We start from the raw sequence: 25,066 nt of genomic DNA, 5'->3' as shown, positions 1-25,066 counted from the left end.
ATTGGACACTGGGTACACCAGAACTAGTAGGCTATGGGATGATAGAGTTCTATAAGCACACAATGCAGAATAAGGAGTGTGGAGAGGAAATAAGTAAACATTGGGTACACAAGAGTTGATAAATTCTGGCATGGTGCGGGAGCTCCATTAGTACTCAACAGATTTAACAGGTAGCTTCCAGTCCATAAAATGAAAGATTGACAGCAACTTTAGGCAGTAATAAAACTAGAATGTCCTCTTCATATAAGATACAGTGGAAGATTTTGCTAATATCAAATACAACAACATCACTTTTGTCAAATAGACCAAATGAGCTGAGGCAGTGGCTGGACATTGATGATGACTACATTTTTGCAGACATGAGATGCAAATTGACAATGGTGAGTAAAAAAAAACTTACTGAATGCTGATAGTGGGAGTAGATGAGGCAGTACAAGTCCAAAGAAAATGTGGAAGATTTAACCTTTTAGTATTAAAACCGGCCATATCCAGCCCAAATATTTTATGTTCTAACAAGCCAGGTCCAGCTTATTACACCTACCCTTCAATGCCATGAAATTTCGAGGAGGAGCTAAGGCAATTACGTTGATCCCAGTGTTCAACTGGTGCTTATTTTATCAACCTTGAAAGGACGAACAGCAAAGTCAACTCTGACGGCATTTAAACTCAACGTAAAAACGGATGAAATACTGCCAAGCATTTTTCCCGGCATACTAACAATTCTGCCAGCTCACCACTTTAATAATAATAGTAATAATAATCCTCTCTTTCTCTCTTCTACTAGTTTTTTTTTCTGTTTTTACTTTCTGTTAATGCCAGGGTGGTGAGAGGAGTTTGAGCACCCATCACTTATAAAATGCTCCAATGGCCTGTGCAAGACTTGTCCTCTAACAGTCAAGTCTGACTCGTTTGCCAAACCAACAGGAGAAGAGTGGGAAAAGGCAAGTATCTGGCATCTTCAAATAACTAGTGCTCCAGACAGGCTGTACTTGTTAGCCTTGGATGGCAAACAGGTAGGAGAAGGAATACTGAGTTCAAAACCAGGGGAGCAAGGCCTCAGCTGCTTCGGCTGACTACCTTGATAGAAATGGTGTCTTGATAAAAATACCGGTTATTAGTAACCTAAAAACACACTTCATTTGTGAGTGAAAACGTGAAGCAAAATAGATGACAATAACAGTGAACAAGACTGGAACCAATGGTGAAGGTGTCACACTCAGCAGGTGCCCCACTGTGCAGCAGAGTAGGGCCGGTTGTAATCCAGCAACTGCTAGCCATGCTACAAGATGTAAGTGGAGTAAACAAGTGAACATGATAATTATGGAGTGTTACTACTGGAGCACCCCAGTGGATGCGAATGGTGTGAATAGAAGGATATGGAACTCTTTGAAATTACTGAACAGAGGTTATGTGACCAAGCAAGAGCAATACAAAAGAATGGATGGTTAACAGATGGTTAATAGAAGCTATTAAAAGAAAAATATCAGGTGATACTGGACATGCGAGAAACAAAAGTGGTATAGTGGAAGAGATCGACAATTGTTCGCAAAAATATAACATTGTGAATTATGAAAGAATTGAGATCAGTGACTACTCAAACAATGAAGACTGATTCATAATAGACAAAATTTTGGATCTATTAAATACAGGACAGAATTTATGTGCGACTTTAAGAAGGCTAACCAATGGAGACTAAATCAAGAGACCAGTAAAGTCAATAATGTATTGAGACACATTGAAACAAAGAAAATCACACAAACAAACAATCTTAACAAGGCTGCTAGTAGGATTGTGGCAGAAAGGATGGGATTGAGAACTACTGAGAATAGAACAGCAACGGATACAAGACGAAATAAACAACCGTGGTGGAAAAGAAGAGTTTCTGAAGATATAGACTCCTTGAATAGCGTAGTATCAGTGCTTGTTAAGAAAAGAATGGAAATTCAAATGTTGTAATTGAAGAACTGAAGGCTGGTGTCATCAAAACAGAAAATTGTGTAACTAAAGAAAAATTTAAACATGAAATTGTTGTGGTGAATAAAAAAAGAAAGAACATATTTGATAATTGACATAGCATGCCCCGGTGACAACAGGGTCAGTGTGAAAGGAGAAAAAAAACAAAATAACTATGATGATTTAAAGTGTGAAATACAAAGGTTGTGGTCAATGAAGAGAGTAGACGTGATACCAAAAATATTTGATGCACTTGGAAGTATCAGCACTCAACTACCAACACGGCTGAAAAAGATCAGTACTAGTGTGAAGGTAGAAGACCTACAAAAATTAGAATTGCTTGGAACTGCAAGAATTCTTCGCAGGGTTCTTGAAGCATGACCAGTAAACAAGTGTCACCTTAGTCTGCTGGCTGTGGACAGCTGACACTTTCCATCATACCCAGCAAAATAAGCAGTGAGTTTTCATATAATAATAATAGTGCAGGCCAGAAAATGAATCCATGCAAGCTTTGATAAAATGGATGTTAAGATAATAAAATTTTTTTACTTACTACCAGATTTGAAGAGAATTTGATGGGGTCATTTATAATAGCCTGCTCCTTTAATTTGGCATATTTAAATAACCTTTGAGGCAAGTACTTCCACTCTGCTTTTGTTTTCTGACGGTATTTTACTAGTGTATCAACAGACAGTCTAAAAAAATAAAAAAGTTGTAATTTAAAACAAAAGAACTAATTAACAAAGGCTTGAATCTCAACAAAAATTCCAATGAGAATTGCTAACATTTTTAGTTTCAGAGTAAAACAGAATAAGAAACTTCTGATTAATCATTAGCATGAAAAACTTCAACAACTAATGTTAGCTGAATATATTTTAAACACCATCAGACACAAATAAGAAATGAAGTTAATATGCTTCACTGGATGTGCAATGTCAGAGTACACATATAACAGATTTTAAGCATCTTGAGAGAAAAATTGGGCATAAGAAGCTTCAATTGTGTATGCAAGCAAGATGACTGTGCTGGTATAGTCATGTGATGCATATGGATGAGGACAGCTGCATAAAGAAGTGCTGATCTCAAACTGTGGAGAGAACCTGTGGAAGAGGAAGAGCCAGGGAAACATGGGATGAGGTGGTGAAGCATGGTCTTTGGCTGTTGAGTCTCATGGAGACAATGGTAAGTGATACAGACCTTTGGCAATTTTCTGTGCTTGAAAAGACATGTCAAGCTAAGTGAAATCATAGTTGTGGCCAGTGCCAGTGACATGGAAAAGGCACCTGTGCTGGTGACGTATGAGAGGCACTTGTACCAGTGGCGTGCGAGAGGCACCTGTGCTAGTGATAGATGAAAGGCACCCTCTATGCTCTTGGAATGGTTGGTAGTATGAAGGGCATCCAGCTCTAGGAACCAAGCCAAAACAGACTGGAGCCTGGTGCAGCTCTTTGGCTTAACAGTCCCAGTCAAACCATCTAATCCATGCTAGCATGGAAAATGGATGCTAAATGATGATGATGACCCCACTCACAACATTTGACACCCATTTACATTCCTGCATGCACATGAGTAATTTCTCTTGGCATTTATTATGATTCAAAATTCAAATTCATATACTCCTACTTCTGAAAGTCATGTACAGTGGCACAGGTATTGAATATTTGTTTTAGAAGAATGGACATCTAGGGTGATGAGATAGAGGTCCCTGCCACTACCCATAAACATGAAACTATTCTAACAATTACTTTCCTAACATCATCATTTTCCACACAGCCCATCAAAATTAATTGGGGAAGTGCTTTTTCAATTGTAGATTGGTTGTTGTTTAGCCTCAGGTCAACCTTGATGAAGCAGATCTTATAGCCAGTGTCATTCTATCCCATCTCTTTTGAAGGCACAGTGTAGCTAAGGACCACATTATCCAGTGTCCCTTTTCTATGACACAGAGAGTGATTTAAGGGATTTTTGTGCTGTCACACAGCCATACAGAGGTTTCCTTGTTGAGTTGATTCGTGGGTCAACAAGTTGGGATAACTTAATAATTTTCAAGTAGTAATGATAGATCAACAAGTGCCATGTCAATCAAGTAGAAACAATGGTACATGCATGGTTGTGTGATTAAGAACACTATTTTGCAACTACTTGGTTTTCAGTTCAATCCCATTATGTGGCACATTGGGTAAGTATCTTCTAGTATTGTCTTCAGTTGGCAAAATCTTTGTGACTGAAATTTGGTAGATGAAAACTAGATGGAAGCTTGTTGGAGATATTCTAGTTCATGGGTGGTAGCGTTTATCTATTAACCTCACACCATTACCTGGTCACTGGGTGACTTTAGCAAAGTCATCATTCACTCTGGTCTTTGGTTGGATGTAATTTCTTCCCTTAAGTCTTAGAGACCTCAGAAAATGGTCACTAGTGTTGTCTTTTCTCCCCTAAGTAATGACCACAAACAAAGGCAATGTCAGGGCTAACAAATGTGAAGTAGAATAACTGAAGACACAGTGGAATGGTTATAAAAACAGTGGGATATGATAGTAACCACCATGTAGAAAAAAAAAAGTTAACTTACTGCAAAAGAGACTTTGGTTTGATCCGGAATTGTATTACTTCGTTTGTGTGGATCTAAAAACATGAAAAACAAATACTTTCTGATACAAAATTTCACACAATAGAGATAAGAAGGAAGAGTAATGGATTAATTAATTACGATATTCAGGTCTTTTGGACAGCTAAGCCAATTTATCAGTTACTTACTATATATCAGGGCCCTAACATCTGATCAAGGGTTTCTTATCATTTCATTGCTTATGAGGTGCATTTTTCCACAAAAATATCCGAAGAAAACAATCTGCATTAACAAATACAAGGCATAGGCATGACTGTTTTGTTAAGAAGTTTGCCTCCAAACCATGTGGTTCAAGGTTCACACCTTGGACAAGTGTCTTCCTTTCTATTATCATTTAGCATCTGTAACCCATGCTAGCATGGGCTAGATGATTTGACAGGATCCAATGAGCCAGAGGACATGACTATGTTGAACTCCAACATATGTTTTGGCATAGTTTCTATGTCTGGATGCCATTTGAAATGCTTTACAAGCCAGAAGATAACTGGACTCTCAATCACAAAGTTATGGGTTCGATTCCCAGGCTGGGAAACATTGTATCCTTAGGCAAGGCACTTTACTTCATGTTGGCTTCATTTCACTCAACCAGCAAAAATGGGCATTCAGATTGAAAGAACACTCAGTCAGCATCAAGCTAAGCCCAAGGTATGCCCTAACTGAGCAGATATATGACAAAAATGGTATTCCAACCATAACTATTCCATTTATTCATTTCAGGCATAGTGAACCCCAGACTGCCTTCCAATGACCCCTTTTCAGGAAGATTTGGCTGCCATTCTTAGCAGGCAGGTGAACCTGAAGAAACCTCATTTTATTTATAAGTGCAGAAGTGGAAGTTATGGCATTCATTATAGCCCCACTTTAGAATGTTAATGATGTAAATCTCCAACTAAGATTTGAAACTGTATTGCCAACTGAAATTTTCTGAGACCATAACACAACAGCATCATCACCAGGACAACAAGACATTGCAGAAGAAGGTAGAAGAAATTATTATTACTTACAGCTTTTTGGGTATAATCCAAAATATTACTACAACAACCTCCAAATATGATGACGTCATCATCTGGAGTGACACAACAGGAATGCCAGAGGCGGGGTATAGAGAAGGACATCTCATAGATTATCCAGCTAAAAGTAGTTACATCAAATAACCAGATATCAGCTGAAAAATAAAGAAGAGTAGCACAGGATAGCAAGAGAGAGAAACACTCCTAGAAAATATTATGATGAAGGTGATTATCATTCTAATGTTAGTGTGTGTGTGTGTGTGTGTGTGTGCACGCACGCGCACAATGTGAGCATCTATGAGTTTGTCTCCATGCATCTCTGCATTAATGTCTATGTTCTGCATATATATGTTGCACAGTTCAATGATTCAACATGTGAAAACCAGTAGAATAAAGTACGTAATCATGATGATGGTGGTGACAGTGGTAGTGATAATTTCTATGCTGGTATAGTGTAGTAGTCTGTGATACGGCACATCACATTCCTTTAAAGCCTGCATTAACTCACAAACTTTTCAGGTCCAAAACCCTCAGATCTATTTAACCCCACCTCTAGCCATGAATTCTAATTCTTGGGTTTCCAGTTACAGGTATCCTTCAATGTCAGAAAATAGACATTGCCCACACTCATTTATCAGCTATATGCATCATTCCCACACAATCATTCTTCCTGCATACCTCAGCTTATATTTTTAATACCCAATCTCCCTCTCTCTCGTACACTACCTCTTATGTAGGTTAATACATTTAATGTCCATCTCTCATTAGTATGTGGTTCTACTTTTTACACAGAAAGGAAGCCTTTATTTTCTACAGAAGCAACAGATCTCTGAACTATCCCTATACCCTCCACACTTTAGCTGCACTACTATCTCTGCATCTACTTACCATCACTACAATGCACTAAGTAGGCTACCATAGTAACAGAACAATGTCTAGTGAGCTAAATAGATCATAAATTCCATTACATAGGTATTCTTATTGTTTACGCTTGTATATCTATTACGACAAAAGCCCTTGTACTATGTCAGCCGGACTAAAATCATAATCAATGTTTATCACAGATGAAGACTTGCTTCCCTGTCAGTCTACTAAAAATCTTAAAAATCTATCACAACTGAAGTCCAGGTGTCCTGTCAGTTCACTAGATATCCTACTGAACATTTATCACAAATGATGCCCCGGTAACCTGGGTCATTTGTCAGATACACTGTTACATCTATTTCTTCCATTAAGGACAAAATATGGAACCTGGTGTGACCACTGTCCTTGCCAGCTCTGGTCAAGCTGTCCAACCTATGCCATGGAAAATGGAGTTAAATGATGATGATGACAGACATTATCAAACAGGCACAAACACAGATATTATCAGGCAGACACAGACATTATCAAGGCAGATGATGCCATCATTAGAGATAAAAAAAGGTGGGTGTTGTTACCTAAAGGTTGATTATCCTGAGTAAAACCTCCGCACAAAAGAATGCGTGTGGGAGAAACAGCTGTGAAAGAGCACCAAGATCTGCCACAAGGGACATGACCTGTTATCTGAGGCCTGCCAAGAGATATTACGAGTTAGGATTACAAGAACAACAACAGCATCAATAATAATAATAATGTCATAAGATTTGAACATTTTAAATAATATCATCAATTTATGAATTTGTAAAGAAGATATTTCTTATAAAATTACCATCTATTAAGTCAATTAATTATAAAAATGTAACAAAAAATTTGGAGGACTTACTAAAAATAATTAATTTGTTATTATTAAACTGGTGTTTGGAATCTAACAAAAAGACACATAAAAAATTATGAAATAAGGTTTTGATTTAGACAACATTCATAACCCATTTGTTACCATATTTCTTTTGAAAGACACTGACTGTTTCAATTAATTTTAAAAATAAGAAATTTAGTGAAATATCTTTGACATTAGGTGCAGGTGTGGCTGTATGGAGCTGGCAGAATCGTTAGCACGCTGGGCGAAATGCTTAGCGGTATTTTGTTTGCCATTACATTCTGAGTTCAAATTCTGCCGAGGTCGACTTTGCCTTTCACCCTTTCGGGGTCGATAAATTAAGTACCAGTTACGCACTGGCATCAATGTAATCGACTTAATTCCTTTTTATGTTCTTGTTTGTCCCCTCTATGTTTAGCCCCTCATGGGCAACAAGGAAATAAGAAACTAGCTTCCTAGCCACATGGTTCTTTGTTCAGTCCCACTGCATGGCACCTTGGGCAAATGTCTTCTACTATAGTCCCAGGCTGACCAAAGCCTTGTAAGTAGATTTGGTAGATGGAAACTGAAAGAAGCCTGTTCTGTGTGTTAGTTTCTTTGTGTTTGTCCACCACTGCTTGACAACTGGTGCTGGTATGTTTACATCCTTGTAACTTAGTGGTTTGACACAAGAGATTGGCAGTGTAAAAAATAAGTACTCATGTCGATACATTTGACTAAAATTCCAAGGCAATACCCAAGGATGGCTGCAGTCAAAAGACACACAAATTAAAGATTATTAAGCAGGTGTTTGGGACATAATATGAAATGTTGAAGGAAGATTTTAAATTTAAATCACTTTAAAATAGGAAGTTTGATTCATAGCACCAGGGGTGGTCTAAGGTGGATTCATATGAAAAGAATTAGAACAGATGGCTTTAATATTAGGAACTCAAAGTAGTCTTGAATATCAAAGACTTCAAAAGATTTCAACAAGTCTCAATAATAAAGTAAGATGATAGCCCCACTCCATGACAACATTATACAGACATTTTATGTCCATTTTCCCAATGCTCTCATCCAACAAAAACATTAGAAACACACCTTTCATCCTTTCTCCATTGCTTCTTTCTTGTTTCAAACTAACCTCATTTCTCAAGTTCAGCTCCACCCTGATGAGATTATAAAAGAATGTTATACAGTACTTTTACAATCACTATTAGAGTCAAGAAGGAAACTCTTATGCAGTAACTTAACCTGCTAGAAATAGCAGCCATACTTGATAATGTGGCCATGGATATACAAAGAGGCAGAATAGTCATAACTGGAATAACTGAGTATAAGTCTTCATGATCAGAGCTGACTGACCAGGGGTTAAACATCAATAACTCTCACCTATTTCTGTCTTCTTCCATCCTTCATTTGGTCTTTCCTCTACCCTAAACCTGCCAACCTCAAGGTACTCAACTTTTGCCATTCTCAATAAAATAATACTTGAAACATTGCTTCTTAATTTCACTTTATATGAGCGAGCATCATCATCATCATCAATATAGTATAACATAAATCAATGAGTGAGCTTCTTACATGATTGAAAAATGTGCTAGAAATAACATCTACATTTCACTCAAACTGTATCATACTGTCTTGTGTCTCTAAGTGTACTAATGGAAATGCACACTGAGATTTTATGTTCATAAAAAGAAATATAAAAATATTAAAAGAATAGAACAGGATGGTCAAGCTTGGAATACCTACTAGCCCTAGTTCTAGGATACAAACTTCTAGATTTAAAGTTACTGAAATGAAAACCTTTCATCAAAATTTCATGTTAATTTATGTTCCAAACACCAGATTAATAACGACTAAGTTATTTTACTAAATTCTTCATTGTTTTCAAAATTAATTGAAATCAAAGAGTATTTCAACAGAAATGCAGTAACAAAAGGGTTAATTATAGGTTGTTGTAGTAGCAGCAGCAATATCACTATCAGCAGTAGCAGAGGCAGTGGTAACAGCAGTAGTAATGGCAGCAACAACAGCAGCAGAGGGAATACAAAGGAGTGATGGAGAAAGAGAGGAGAAATGGAAAGACAAGAAAAGACGTCAACAAGAAACTATGACACTACAACCAGCCAGGAACAGTCTTCGCTACATTTGCGGTACCTGCCAGAGGGAGTGTTTGTCCAGGATAGGACTACACAGCCATAGCAGGAAATGTATCAGGACATGAAATGTAAAAGCCGGACTGGACTATTTTATGCGCAACTCCATTGTCTCCCGAGACAAAAAGGATGCCAACAACAATTATAGGTCTGCTGAATCAGGACTAAACTAGGGTTAAATAACATCATATAACACATGCTTGCTCAATCAGAAGTGATCTACAGTTAGACAACACTGTACAACAGTATAGTGACAAAAGAAAAGCAAAAAACAAAATGAAACAAACTCACTTGGTCCAATGGAGTGTATCTAAATCAAGGCAATATAAATCATTCATGCGTTTAGAGAGATGTCGGCCACCAAATACATAGGTTTTATTACCGATACGCGTGGAAGCATGAGCTGCTCGAGGGGATGGCACTTCACCCTAGAGAAAATAAAAGTGTAATGTCATTATTAACTAATGTTCTATCCACAAGTTGGATCACATCAGATGTCCCACAAGAGACTATAAATGAAATATTTCTTAATGCTAAATATTTATGGATAATTTTAGTAACCCTTTAGCATTTAAACCAGCCATATCCAGCCAAAATATTCAATCGCTTCTACGTCCAAACCAGTCAGATTGGCCTCTCACACCTACCCTGTGATGTCATTCTGATAATAAACAATCACATCATTGAAATCGCAAAGCTACAGGATAATGCATGCTTAATTCAAAACAATTTGAATAAATAAGCATTACATTCGAGAGAGAAATCTGAATGCTGAAGGGTGAGTTTTGGGGCAGCTTGTATATTCACAGAGATATAGCATATATAGGCATAGACATGGCTGTGCAGTTAAGTTTACATCCCAATCATCATATTGTTTCAGGTTTAGTCTCACTGTATGTCACCTCAGGCAAGCCTCTCTACTACTATAGCTGCAGCAGACCAAACCCTTGTGAGTGGATTTAATAGACTGAAATTTGAAGAACCCAGTTGTGCGCGCGTGTGTGTGTGTGTATTGGGTTATCTCATAATGTGGTTTTTATATACTTTTCAATGTTAAGATAAAGTTCTTTTTTAATCTAAAATGTACTCTCCTTCACTTTCTACAATGCTCTTCCATCTATCTGGTAGACTCGCAAGGCCCCTCTTCCAAAATTCACTTGTCCATGATGAAAAATATTCCTCCAGTGCCATTTTGACCTTGTCTACAGAATTCATATATTTTCTGTTCAAATAGTTTTGAAGACAGCAGAATAAATGATAATCAGATGGGGCAATATCTAATGATAATATGGTGGGTGAGGCATCATTTCCCATTCAAACTGCTCAAGCCTTTGAAATGTCATCCTCACTGTATGTGGCCAAGCATTATGCTGATGGAAGAACACCTTTCACCTTTGTTTTACTTCTAGTGTTGACTTAAGCTGCTCGCAGATTTCCTTTGTTATCATTTGGTTTGGGTTTAAAAGTTCAAAGTGGACTAAACCTTTCATATCCCATGGGTGAAAACCTTCTTTAGCCTCGGGTGCTAGTGTTTCTCCTTTCCCTACCCACTGTCTTTGGCACTTGACAATTTTATAGAGAACCCATTTCTTGTCACCAGTCACTATTTGATCCAAAAAAGGTTCCTTTGTGAGACATGACAGCAAAGAAGAGCACACATTCACTCTCTGCACGCTATTAGACTCAGAAAGTCTGTGGGGAACCCATTGACCCAATTTACAGACTTTTCTGATGGCACACAGGTGTCAATGAATGGTTGAATGACCAAATCCAAGCTTCTATGCGAGTTCAACAGTTACGATGGGATGTTGTTCTACCAGGGTTTGCAGGATGTCCTTGTTGAGCTCTAAAGATCTTCCAGGACAAGGCTCGTCTTCTAGACTGTAGTTTCCAGCTCAGAATTTCTGCAACAACTGATGACACTGGCTTATGCTTATTTTCTGATCCCTATATACTACATTAACACTCCTCGCACTTTCCATTGCGTTGTTGCCTTTATTGAACTCATAAAGCAAAATATGCCAAATATATTCCTTTGTCACTTCCATTATAGCTTTGAAAAAATAACTGTTAAAATCGAACTGCACTCTTCAAAACTTGCACTAAGAATAAGTACAAAGTAAAATTACTACCTGCTTTTATAGCTGTCTTTGTGTTCCAATGACTTAATTCTTAAGGCTGAAAATGTTGAAGGTTTTCAAAACAAATTTAAAAAACAAGTTAGTAAACCTAGAATTGAGAGGCCTCGAAGTATACCTAGCAAAGATCAAAAAATTTTGATTAGCAAGAAAACAGAACTTGACTGGGAAGTGGCCAATATGTTAGTAGGAATTCTATATAGTGTGCATAATGTAAATTATGGGTGCACAAAAGGTGCAGCTAAGACCATTGGCAGAATGACAAGGAAGATACACAAAACAGCTGGCAATAAGAACATGGGAGGTTTCATAGAAGTAATTGAAAGCTTCTTTTGTCAAGATGACCAATAATGGAGATAAGTAATTTGAAAACAGAATAGCCAAAATAAGATTAGGATGGGAAAAAAATCAAGGGAGCTTTTACTTTGGCTGGTAACAAAGGGATTCTATCTGAGTTAAGATTGGATTGTATGATGTTTATGTATGAAGTATTATTTTGTATGGTAATGAAACAGGAACACTGAATGTACTGGATGTGCAGAAAATGAGGCAAGCATGCCCTGCTGGATGTGTAATGTTAGAGTACATGAACAAGAGAGCACAAATGATCTGAGGGAAAAACTGAGTATAAAATGAAAAGTAGTGTGGACATGTGATGTGTATGGAGGGGGATCACAGGGTAAAGAAGTACCAAGGGTTCAAATGAAAGTGACCTGTGGGAGAGGAAGACAAGGAAAAACTGGTGAAAGTGTGGAAAAACAGACATAAAAATGATAGTAATTTACATGTCTTTAAGGGTTTAATCAAGGGCAAGGGCCAGCTCTTATGATTTTTTTTTCTCTGAGTATGGAGAGACTGATGCAGTTTATGTTCAACATAAACAACTGCAGGTAAAACTGGGTGGAAGTGCAGAAATTACAGAGTATTGACATTCATTAAGGTAAAGACTGGGCAAATAAAAAGTGATTAGTGTGGGATCTGCGAGGGTCAATAATATGAGATACAGGGGTATCTAGAGCAGAGAAACAAGTGTGCCAGATGGGTTCTTTGAGTGAGGTGGGAGCTAGTTCAGAGAGTAGAAGCTATTGTAGTAAATATAAAATAGTCTAAAAGACAGCGCATTTGTTAGGGAAAGAGTCTTTGTTAATCAATCTGAATGCTAAAGGACTAAAGCTCTAGGGGTGAGCTGAAAAGATGTCACATTCATGTTTTGCTCAGAAGTAATACTAAACTAAGTCATACAAATGAAAAGCTAGCCAAGAGATAAAACCCCACAGGGAGTAATGTAGTAGAAATTTAAAATATTAGGAAATGTGTAAAAAATATAAATGTATATATTAATCGAAGTATTATATATCCATCACGGCCGATCTTACCAATCGGTTTTGCACTAGGGTTTCAACAGAGTATTAGGTAACAGTCCGATTATGTAACCCTGTGCTCATCAGAGGTAACTGTTATGTAATGAAATATGGCAATATATATATACTTACAGTGCATTTTGGATTTGACCAACGATGTAGGTCACAGTCAAATATCAGGAGTTGGTTGTTCCAGCCACGAGGGTAAGACTGTTGAAAAATAAAGAAATATAGCAAATATATAGGTACTTATGCGTTGCACGTACAGACAGATACATAACATGCATATGTGTGTGTGTGAGAAAGGCAATGGACATGAAAAGAAAGAAGACAATATAAGTGGGACAAGTTTTAACAAATGTATTAATTTAACACTTAAAAAGAAAGTCTTGAAATTTAGAATCTTAGTCTTTCATCAGAAGATAGAGAAGAAAATTAAAGAGGAGAGGAAATGAGAAAATGTGTTTGGAGTGAGGGTTGAAACACAGCAGGTTAGGGGTTCTGTGGTGGGAGCTGGAAAGCAAAATGGTGTGGGGTGCATGCATGTATAGGAGTGTATCCATTACACTGCAATGGGATCAGGGTGAGGTGTGTATAGGAATTCAGGTATGGCAGAATGGGATAGTGAGAGTAAAGGAGGTTGATGCGCAGGTAAAATCATACCATGTGCATGAGGAAGGTATGGTGATTACATAACCAGTGCAAGGTCTGTGTTTTCAAAGGGTCTAAAAGCAAGATCCATTCCTAATTGTATTGCCTTTTATTTTAGAAAAATTTACATTAGATGATGTTATTGGAGTTATCTCCTTTTATATATATTATCATTAATATATTAGTTAGACATGGCCTGGGCCTATACTGGCCGAAACTTATCAAAGTTATATACACACACTATTCCTAATGCTGCTATGAATCTCACTGCCAAGATAAGTGAAGCGATCAACATCTTTGACATTCTCACCTACAACAGAAACAGACAAGGTGGAGTCCTCCAAGAACATAAAACTGGATCTTTATCTTGACCCAACTATTGCTTTTAGCAGTTGGATGCTATTTTTAGCAAATTAAGAGACCAGAAGCAAGTACCTTTGTAGGTTGGAATCTACAAAGTTTTAGAGACTTCTTAATATATTGTCAATGTCCCTGCTCACATAATAATGACCCATGGTGGATATGCAGTTATGTAAATGATGATACATGGTGGATTACATACATGCCTCCTCTCTGTTTTCCATTATTACTATAGTGGCCTCTGCATCTCAAAACTAGCTGGTCTTGTGTGTTCTCTACTCAGATATTCCCAATTCACTCACCTCTCCTCTCATCTCATCACTCATCTTAGTTCCAGCCCAAACCAACTCTACTAAACACATTCTAATCACTAAACAGAACCCTTTTCCTTTGGGATGTCAGATCTTTGTATTTCCCATCCTGAATGTTTTTTTCCTTCTCTTTTGTCTGCAACTGCTCAAGACAAATTTTAACCATGTTAATCTCACCTGTTCCAGAGGGCCTGCAAAAGCCATGGGAACAGCACTTTCTTGAAACTAATCTGATAAAAAAACATACTATTGTGTGGTTCTTTAGTTGGAAGTCATGCTGGAGCATTACAAAAGTCTATGAAGAATTCTCTAAAACCAATTGAAATATTAAAATGTGTTATGTGAGAACATAAGAAGAGTAAAAGCTAGATACAAACCATATCACTGCTGACGTCTTCAACATATTCACCACTGTCACATAAGAAGTCAGTTATGTCAGGACCGTGCCCTCCAAAACAATAAAGCCTACAATCAAATTGGACATAAAAATTACAGTACTAAGGACATACATTCAGCTCATAAAACACATAATTATCTGTGCATGTTCACACACACATCATTATCATCATTGTGTAACTCACACGTTTCTATGCTTACTCAGGCCAGACAGAATTCGTTGAGGCAGATTTTTCTATAGCCAGATGCCCTTCCTGTTGCCAAGTAAGTTAATATATTCCATGTTTTTCATGGAAAACTGGAAACAACATTGCTTGTATGATGATGCTTATTTACAATCATCACATACACACACATATATGTATGTGTGTGTGTGTGTGTTTGTGTATTTATATATATATATATATATATATATATATATCATACTTAATGTAGAGACATCATGAAAATCCATATTAAGTGTAATATTCATCCTAAGAAGGTATCTCTTGTGGATGTACAATGTTAAAAACGCAAAAATATATTGATTACAGATGAAAATTGTCCAGCAGTTTTGGTGGCATGGCTAAATGTTCATTTCTGCCTCTTTGGGGCTCCATCAGTAGCAAGTATCCATTGGCAACCACATGCTAAGACAAAATCTATTGCCACTGATATAGGAAAACTAATTGAAAAAAAAAAATCACTGATGTTGCGATAGATTAGCTTAAAATAGCAGTCTGTGTACCATACTTAATGCAGATATCTCATGGAAAGCTAGATTAACTGCAGTATTTACATGTTGCACAGATAGCTATTTTAAACTAATACTGCTTCTCTGGCATATAGTAATTCATTTATTTATGTATGTATATATATATAGACACATCATCATCAATTAACAATCACTTTCCATGCTAACATGAACAGGATAATCCAACAGAATCCGAGTTGTAGGACTGCATTATACTCCATTTTGGTGTGGTTTCGGTGTGGTTTCTACAAGATGTCCTTTCTAATGCAAACCACTTTACAAACAATACAGTTAACACATATAGTGGTACATAAGGTTGGGAAGCAAACGTCTGATTCACAAAACCATACTAGTGATATATATATATATATATATATATATATATATATATATACATATATATATATATATAGGGAGAGATTACGAAAAAAACAAAAGACGAAGACAGGTGGTGTACAAAACAAACAGATGTATTAGTATAACGCTCGGGAATAGAAAAAGTCTTTTACATTTCGAGCCTACGCTCTTCTACAGAAAGGGACACAGAAAAAACAAGGAGAGAAAAAAATGTGTGTAGTAGCTAACGATCTATCATAGCAACTAGTGCCAGACAGATGTATAAATATAGTGATTGTTTTCCTTATATACAACTCAAGTTTAGAACAAACTGTGTATTCTGATAACCATTTTCTTTTTAATTACCTTCCCTAGATTATTTACAAGACACAGCAAAAAGATATAAATATAGACATGTTTTTACATGGATTTCACAGCCACAGACATACTTACTTATTTTTGTACACCCATGAAGAATGTTTATCCCTTGGACTGGGTAACGGCCCTTCATAATTGGACAGTAGTTTTTTCCACTCCATAGTTTTAATGTTTAAACAGTATATAGAGTTAGTGTTTCCTTGTTTAGTGTGACCGCCATGAACGTATAACTTGTCATCTATCAGTTGAGCAATTGAACCAGAACGAGCTAAGGGTATTTCACACGTTGTTTCATAAGAGTACCTGAGATAATAAAAAGAAAAACAATCAAATCAAATGAAAATATTTGGAATAACTAGCAGTAAAACAGACTTTCTGATTGTTGAGCGGTAGAGTAACTGAATGCAAAACATTCTCTAATGTAATAATTCACTCTGAGCTGGGGCGAAACTAAACAAAGGTAAACAATTGCTAGTAACTCTTAAAAGGGGAGAAAGGGATACAACTGTGAAAATGTTTCAATTTATTCAACCTCATTAACATATATTAGCCTATGTTGATCAAAGACATTTACATACATAAAAAAAAAATTACAAATAATTTTTGGCTAGTATACTTTGCATAGTTGCATTATATAAAGCTGCATGCACACACACACACACACCTTTTATGTTTTTACTTGTTTTAGTCACTAAACTGTGGTAATGCTCAAGCACTGCCTTTAGGGATATAGTTCATTACATAGCCCCATTATGTATTTTACTGGTCCAGATAAAATAAAAGGTAAGGTAGATCTGAGCAGAATTTGCATTTAGGATATAAAGGAAAGAAACCAAACATCTCAAGGTATTTTTGTCTAGCAAACTAGTAATTCTGCCATCCAGCCATCTGTTATACATACTTGCATCTAGACAAACACACACACAATATTCGAAATCAAATTCGATGACTGGCATCTGTGCTAGTGAAGCACTAAAAGCACCATCTGAGTGTGATCGTTGCCAGAGCAGCTGACTGGCTTTCGTGCTGGTGGCACGTAAAAATCACCATTTGAGTGTGATTGATACCAGCGTCACCTTACTGGCACTTGTGCCAGTGGCATGTGAAAAAACATTCAGGCGAGGTCGTTGCCAGTGCCTCTGGACTGGCTGCTGTGCAGGTGACATCTTAAAGGCACCCGTGCTGGTGACATCTTAAAGGCACCCATGCCGGTGACACGTTAAATGCACTTGGTACACTCTGTGGAGTTGCTGGTGTTAGGAAGGGTGTCCAGCTGTAGAAACCAAGCCAACACAGACTAGAACCTGATACAGCTCCTTGGTTTACCAGTTACAGTCAAACCATGAATCCATGCCAGCATGGAAAATGGACGCTAAATGATGATGATAATGAAAGGAATGTTCAGTGGAAAATAAAGTAGGAATGGGTGATATTGAGAATGAGAGATGGGTGACAAAAGAAAGTCATTCCAAGAAGTTAACTGGATGAAATATGTACAGTTCTGCTCTCATACAATTGCAGCAGCTGAGTAGGTAATGATTTAGTTAGAAAAGCGATGGAAGGATGGAAGTTAGGAAGATGGGGAAGGCTTAATAGGGATAGACTGCGTGTAGGAACATAGATATAAACAATATGCTTTTAGGATTTTACTTTTGCCACGAGGGCTTTTAGAGCACAGCAAATCACTAATAATCTTGGTCCTTTGAGGCTCAGCATCCTGAAGTTGGTTTTGGCTATTTTGTCCAACTTCTTCCTAGGTTTCCCTGTTCCACAGAGTTCATCCATATTTCACGATGAGCACTTTTTTATACAATTGTCCTGATCTATATGTATTATATGACCCTGCCAGTGCAATCTTCTCTTCTGTGCACCACATCTGAATCTTCTTATACTAATTTTTCTCTTAATGCATATTGCACTGTTGAACATGCACACTGATGTTGCACATCCAGTGCAGCATGCTAGATTCAGTTCTTTTGAGTCTTTGCATCTCCTCTGCATTCAGGGGATATGTTTCACTATCATGCAGCATTGCAGTTTGTACACAAGCATCATACACTCTGACTTTTACTCTGAAGGAGAGAGGTCTTTTGTTACTAGCAGGGATAATAGCTTTCTGTACTTTTTTCTGTTAGTTCATATTCTAGAACTATATCACTATTTTACATCCATTCCTCCTTGTTGTCACAGTTAGGATGGTCTAGTTGCTGAACTTGTTATTTCTTCAATTCAACAATATCCTTCTCAGTGAAGTAAGATACATTTGTTTGTATGTTCAGTCAAGAAAAAGGAGTAAGCAGTAAGAAGGTTTTATGATCATATGTCAATATTTCACACCTTAACATCACAACTATTATACATATTTTATGAGAGACATACATGTAATATTGTCCAATGATGACCATCTTCATTTGTGAATCCTTTCATTGATGCACAGTTCCCCTCACAGACAGGGTCAGAGAGTTCAGATATTCCTCTAAGTGTATGCCTCCTTGCTCACTTCCCTTGGTAGCTCTAAGTTTGGTTTCTCCTGTTTTCCTCCAAGAGTGAAAACACTAATGTGAATGGCAGATAGCAACACCTTCCTCTTCTGAATGATTGATGACATTCTCTTCAGCTGATATCTGAATGACTACTTCAGTTATGTGCCCAAGTATGACTATGGTATTACTAGCTGTAGTGGATACTACAGGGAAGACACAAGTCAAACACACACATACATCTGAGCCATCTCAGTTGATGCTATATAGTGTGGCTTCAATGTTACTGGTGTCAGTTCAATGGAGAATTTCTGTGTATAATCTCTATCTTGCTTCGTGGCAGAAAGGATTGTCTGGAAATACTGAAGATTAATTTCAAATTTTGGCACAAAGCCAGCAATTTCAGGGGAGAGTTAAGTTGATTATATTGACTCCAGTGTTCAACAGCTATTTATTTTATTGACCCCAAAAGGATGAAAGGCAAAGTTGACCTCAGCAAAATTTGAGCTCAGAAAGTAAGGCTGGATAAAATACCACTAAGCATTTACCCAGTACCCAAATGATTCTGCCAACTTGTGGCCTTGGAAACATTGGATATTAAAGGCTTCCAAAAAACTTTAAAGTGGCAGAAATATATAGTCTGCATCTCATAGTATGCAGGAAAATTGAAACACAAACTAGTTGTTAGCTGTTTAGCTGAAAACCTTAGTAAGGAATGTGAGATGGCAGCTTAAAAAAGCTATTCTTTCTAAGTCTTCTGAAGTAAACAGAGACCTATTTGATGGCACGTAAAATCATTCTCCTTCTTCAGGATGCAGCTGCTTGAAATGAAGCAGCATTGGTACCTGAAATGGAAGGATATTATTAGTTGACACTGCCATACTGAGAAACCTGGTCAGTGAAGAAGAGTCCAGCAATAAACATTTACAACAATAATAACACAAATAACACACAGAAAAAGAATACATACCATCTGTTTAGGATTGTGTCATACATCCATATTTCATTTGACTTGCAGTATTGTTCGCTATTATACTGTAAATACAAATGTTTCAACTGTAATTTCAATGTTTAAATGTAATCTTTGATTATATGGTTCAGTTGTAGCCGAACTGTATAATCTGTTTATAGAACATATGGGAAGTGATGCAGATACGATGATTTACTGTTAAGGAGAGATTGCATATGAATAATGGTGTATGTTTTGAATATTGCAAATGTGTACATACATGTAGTTTCAAAATGACAGATGAACAAAATTATGAATGTTTTGAATTGGGGGTAAAATATAGGAAAGTATATTGGACTAATGCACTTGAATGAACTAACATAATTATCATAGACTCAAAGAGAGACTTCTGCCAGGAATAGCAGTCAAATGTTATACACACTATACACTACTACTTAAAAAAAAATTTTTTTAAATACATTGAATAGTGTTGCCCAAAATTAAAAAGATTGTTAGCAGGACAGTCATGGCTGGATTACATTTGATCAAATGTATGTTCTTATCAGGATTAACATTGGGCTAAACAACAGTAACATAGAAGATGTAATAAGACAAGCAGAGGTAATTAAGGGTGTAATGAGATTACAGCAGTAATTAATTAAGAACAAATTTTAGAACAGGGTAATACAAAGACAAAAATTTTATTTTTTTAGCATTATAGTTGGGGGGGTGGGGGAAAGAACTGCACCTATGATTGTAAATTTTTTCAGGGCCTCTAAGATTGAGCTTTCAACCCATACCAGCATGGAAAGTGGGCATATACACACATAGACATATGTAAGCATGTATTTATAGGTAAATATAGATTTATACCAGTGGTTCCTAAAGTGGGCAGTACTGCTCCTCTGAGGGTGGTGGAAAGATCCAGCAGGTGCCGAAGAAAAGTGGGGGCAATGGATGTAAAGAAAAACAAAATAATGGGTTAATTAGGTTCAGTTCTATTTGTGAAATACAGTTGTTTTGAATTTGATGCAGAAAGTGGTCTTTGTGGTGGTCAGTGAGGGTGGGGGCACTAGGAATGTTGCCTGGATGGCAGTCCGAAAAATAGCTTTATATTTGTATGAACATGTACGTCAATAGCTTCTCACTACTCTAGCACATTTATCACTCACCTGAGTGTCTGTCGTCTGTATCTCTTTTGTCCCTGCCTTTATCACTCTCACCCCCATTCAATTAGTTTCCCCTTTCACATCTTTACAGAACTATACGACTGATAAAGGCGGTGAGCTGGCAGAAGCGTTAGCACGCCAGGCGAAATACTTAGCAGTATTTCGTCTGCTGCTATGTTCTGATTTCAAATTCTGCCAAGGTCGACTTTGCCTTTCATCCTTTCAGGGTTGATAAATTAAGTACCAGTTATGCACTGGGGTCGATATAATCAACTTAATCTGTTTGTCCCCTCTGTGTGTAGTCCCTTGTGGGCAATAAAGAAATAAGAACTATACGACTGATATGATGAATGATAAATCTCTTTAGATCACCATATAACTAGTGTAACTAGGGATGCCATGACACCTCTCTCATCCTTATCAACCTAGCTCTCTTACAATTTTGAGTTAAGTACCTAAGGAACCTGATCAGATCTGCATATACACCATACAACTAATCTATACTCTCCACCACTGACCATTTGGTATCAACACCCATCACTCACTCTCACCATTTATCCACTTCCTACTATCTCTCTTTTTCTTACTCTTATACCCCTCTAGTGCAGGTGCCACTATAAATTACACCCAGTACACTCTACTATGTGTATGGTTGTGAGCACCTTGAGGAGATAACCTTTGCAGAGTCAGTACCCAGTACATTCTGTGAAGTGGTTGGTAGTACGAAGGGTATCCAGCAGTGGAAACCAAGCCAAAAACTTACAAGCAAAATGTAGTCCATCCAATATTACATTTGTTTACAGTTGACAACACGTGCTGTCACGCACAAAATGACAACTTCCAAATCCAGTTTTCGCACTGGGTAAAAATGATCAAACTTTAAACCTCTGTAACGGTTTTTAAATTATTTTCTGGAAAAAGTTAAATATCTCCCTAGATTCAGCGTGGAAAATTACATCAATATACCAAATTTTAAAATTTCCACAGGTACAGCCAAACAAAAGATTCCATACATGTGTGTGTCATATAGATCGATGGAGTTGTGTTTCTAAATGAAGGTATTTTAGATAGGATTCTACATCATGTTGCTATGACTGCCATTCAATAGACTAGTTCTATAACAAGATTTATTATTACATAAATATATATTAAACGTATGTGTATGTATTTCGTATACATACACATATACACATCAATGCATGTGCATTTCTTTGTATATGTATACACGCACCTACACACACATTAAACTAACTACAAATCCATTTATTTGTGGTATATATTTATAGAACAAATGTAATAGAACCTGAAAAGGATAAAAAAAAAGACAGGCAGGTGAAGCTGATATACAGTTTGGTTATGTCCTATTTTAATGTCTTACTGAAAACTGCGAAAAATTGTGTGAAGTCATAAAAAATTCGAAATGGAAACAACGAAATGTACTTTGTTTTTTCTTCATCTATACTGGCACAAGAATACATATTTATTCAAAAAAATTTAACCTTCATTTCAATCGCCTTTTATATTGCGAAATAATACAAAGGCTTTCCATAAATATTTGGCAACACACGGTTCGATTAATGATAAAACAGATATAGTGTTTTAATCTTAAAGATATAGTGTATGGACACTCTTTACGTAAATGGTCCTTCGTTAGTTTTTGACAATCATCAGGTACACATCAAAGAGTCCATAGTAAAGATACTGAAAAGTGACAGCCAACAGAAAAGATCCACATGATGAAGACTCCTATCTAAAATACCTTCATGTAGAAACACAACTCCGTCGATACTCGGAGTTTATAATCTATGACACACACACGTATGCAAGTTCTCTGTAATTTAGAGTAAATTTTGACCGGCCACCTACTCGGTAGCAAGACTGAAGCCATCTGGTTTGTCGTTTGTGTACGTAAACAACGACCTCCAGTCCAAAATCCTTAAACACAAGCTATATTCTTCCCTTAATTGATAAATAAATCATCATTTTGTATAAATGACTTTAAAGATTAATTAGAGTTCATTATCTTTTTTTTTTCCTATGGTTTATTTTATAAACATAAAACAGTCCATCTACAACAGTTTGTAGACATTTGTATAAATTAATACTTTATGAGCCAATAAAGAAGCCAGTGATTTTTAAGACTAAATAAACTGACTTAATTACAGAGAATATTTATCCCCACTCAAACTATACTGCGGTAAATATCATGAAAAGAAACTCGTACTGGCTTTTGGTCTAAAGTGCAGTCTTGTTTATGATGTATTTTATAAACAGTAACCACAATACTTTAGAATATTGGTAGACATTCAAAGATTCCAGCATGTCATTTCTTCGTTAATCCTTTCTGTTTTATGTGGAAAGTCGTTGTTTACGTACCGACTCGACATGTTTACTACACACACACACACAATATATATATATATATATATATATATATATATATTATATATATATATACATATATACATATATACCGGAGTAAACACATAAATGTGAAACAAGGTGGAAAAAAGAGTACTCAAATACCAGTGGTAGAGTAATATGCTTTATTTAAAGCAGCAGAAAATTCAACAAAACCTGTTACTCTGAGTTTCCCGTTGCCGTTCATCGGACAGTTTTTGCTATATATATATATATATATATATATATATATATATGTCGTACACCATTCCTTCGTGTGATTGGTTTGAAAAATTAAGTTATTAAGATATTTTTTCTTAACATGAAACCGACGGTAGCCTTAATACACAAATCTATATATATGTGAAAGAATACTTCCTTCTCTATATATTACACACAGATATACATACGTGTATGTATGTATATATATATACACACTTGTGAGGGTGTGAGCATGTGTATAATGAAAATGTTGAGAAAGGCATGGACATCTTAACTGCTGCACAAACATGTGTTAAGTGCGTGTTTATGTTTTCTGACATCAATTCCTTAAAACCTAAAGCAATGTGGGAGGAAGATTGTCAGTTGGGAGGTTTAAATATTGTTGTTAATATTTACAAGAGTGATTAATGAAGGTAGCTACAAATGTAATTAATGGAAGCAGTCTTACCTCGCTGACTTCGTAGCCACCCCAGACACACATAAAATTGCCAAAGCAAGCAACCAGATGACCAGCACGGGCGGAAATCTCCTGAAATTTGCCAGTTTTAGGGGGATTCATTAGGGATGAGAGAGTTGAAGATGGAGAAATGCACAATGAAGGTGACTGTTCATGTCTAAATAGGAGAAATAGAGAAGGTGAGAGAATGAGGGAGGGAGAAATAGAGAGAGGTGGAAGGAGATACAGACAGAGGTGTAAGAATGATAGAGAGAGGTGGAGAGAGAAGAGGTGAGAAAGAAAGGATGAAATATAGACTGAGTGAGAGTGAGAGGATAAAAGAAATGAAAGAGGAGGTGAGAGACACAAGGCTGTAAGTTGTAAATATGACAGAGCTGTTTCGTCAAGACTCATAGACAGCGATAACCCAGCATATATATATATATATATTTATGAAGGTTTATCGCTGTCTATGTGTCTTATATATACACACACACACATATATATGTAAGATAAACTTACTTGGAAATGGATGCGTGGTGTGTGTTTATATATTGTAAATCATATATTCGAAGTTGTAGAGCTACAATTTTTCGTAGACGTGTAACTGTGATTGTGTGTAAGTAGATAAATGCAAAGATTTACTCTAACTGCAAATGTGACAGTTCTACGTGGTCGACTAGAAACAGCAGCTAAATTTTTCACTACTACTTACTACCTTAAAAACATACATATTGAATTATAGTTGTTCAACGTATACTGCCCCTAGAAATAAAAATGAGGGAAGGTCATGATTGGTATTTCTTCGATCATAAGTGGCGTGTTTAGATCAGAGCTGACTAGAGGAGGTTAAACAAGAACGAGTAGCTGTTAAACAACGGGATCAAACAATATAAATGGCAAGAGAACGAGTGAAATTGGTTTCAAATTTTGGCACACGGCCAGCAACTTCGGGGGAGGGAGTCAGTCGGCTATATCGACCCCGTGTTCAACTGGTACTTATTTTACCAAACCCGAAAGGATGAAAAGCAAAATCGACCTCGGTGGCATTTGAACTCAGACGAAATGCTGTTAAGCATTTTACCCGGCGTGCTACTGCCAGCTTGCTGTCTTGGGAGTACAAGCAATATAAACAAGAGTAACAGTAATACTAAGAATAATCACAAGAAATCCAGTTTCACGTGGCAATTTAGTCACGTCTACTGGTTTATCTTGTTGGAGCAGAAGATGGGAGAGTACCCATAGCCTTCTAAATCGTTGAGGTGAATTAGG

General features: G+C 36.8%; 1 protein-coding gene across 1 annotated transcript in view; it reads right to left on the bottom strand.

Annotated features, from left to right (window-relative positions):
• The window catches only part of LOC115217378 (kelch domain-containing protein 2), a 28,146-nt gene extending 3,811 nt beyond the window's left edge, over nt 1-24,335 (bottom strand). The window contains exons 1-11 of the mRNA XM_029787053.2: nt 24,317-24,335; nt 23,807-23,972; nt 19,589-19,653; nt 16,214-16,441; nt 14,673-14,760; nt 13,106-13,183; nt 9,766-9,902; nt 7,032-7,144; nt 5,587-5,747; nt 4,526-4,578; nt 2,507-2,648 (exon numbers count right to left, since the gene is read on the bottom strand). Of these exons, the coding sequence (XP_029642913.1) occupies nt 2,507-2,648; nt 4,526-4,578; nt 5,587-5,747; nt 7,032-7,144; nt 9,766-9,902; nt 13,106-13,183; nt 14,673-14,760; nt 16,214-16,441; nt 19,589-19,653; nt 23,807-23,917 (1,176 nt within the window). The 5' untranslated portion in view covers nt 23,918-23,972; nt 24,317-24,335. The remainder of the gene's footprint in view (nt 1-2,506; nt 2,649-4,525; nt 4,579-5,586; nt 5,748-7,031; nt 7,145-9,765; nt 9,903-13,105; nt 13,184-14,672; nt 14,761-16,213; nt 16,442-19,588; nt 19,654-23,806; nt 23,973-24,316) is intronic.
• Between the last annotated feature and the right edge of the window lie 731 nt (nt 24,336-25,066).

The sequence above is a fragment of the Octopus sinensis genome, linkage group LG11 (assembly GCF_006345805.1).
Source record: "Octopus sinensis linkage group LG11, ASM634580v1, whole genome shotgun sequence".
NCBI classification, from domain to species: Eukaryota; Metazoa; Mollusca; class Cephalopoda; order Octopoda; family Octopodidae; genus Octopus; species Octopus sinensis.
Note: the sequence above shows the minus strand (reverse complement) of the source record. Positions and strands in the feature narration are given on the sequence as shown.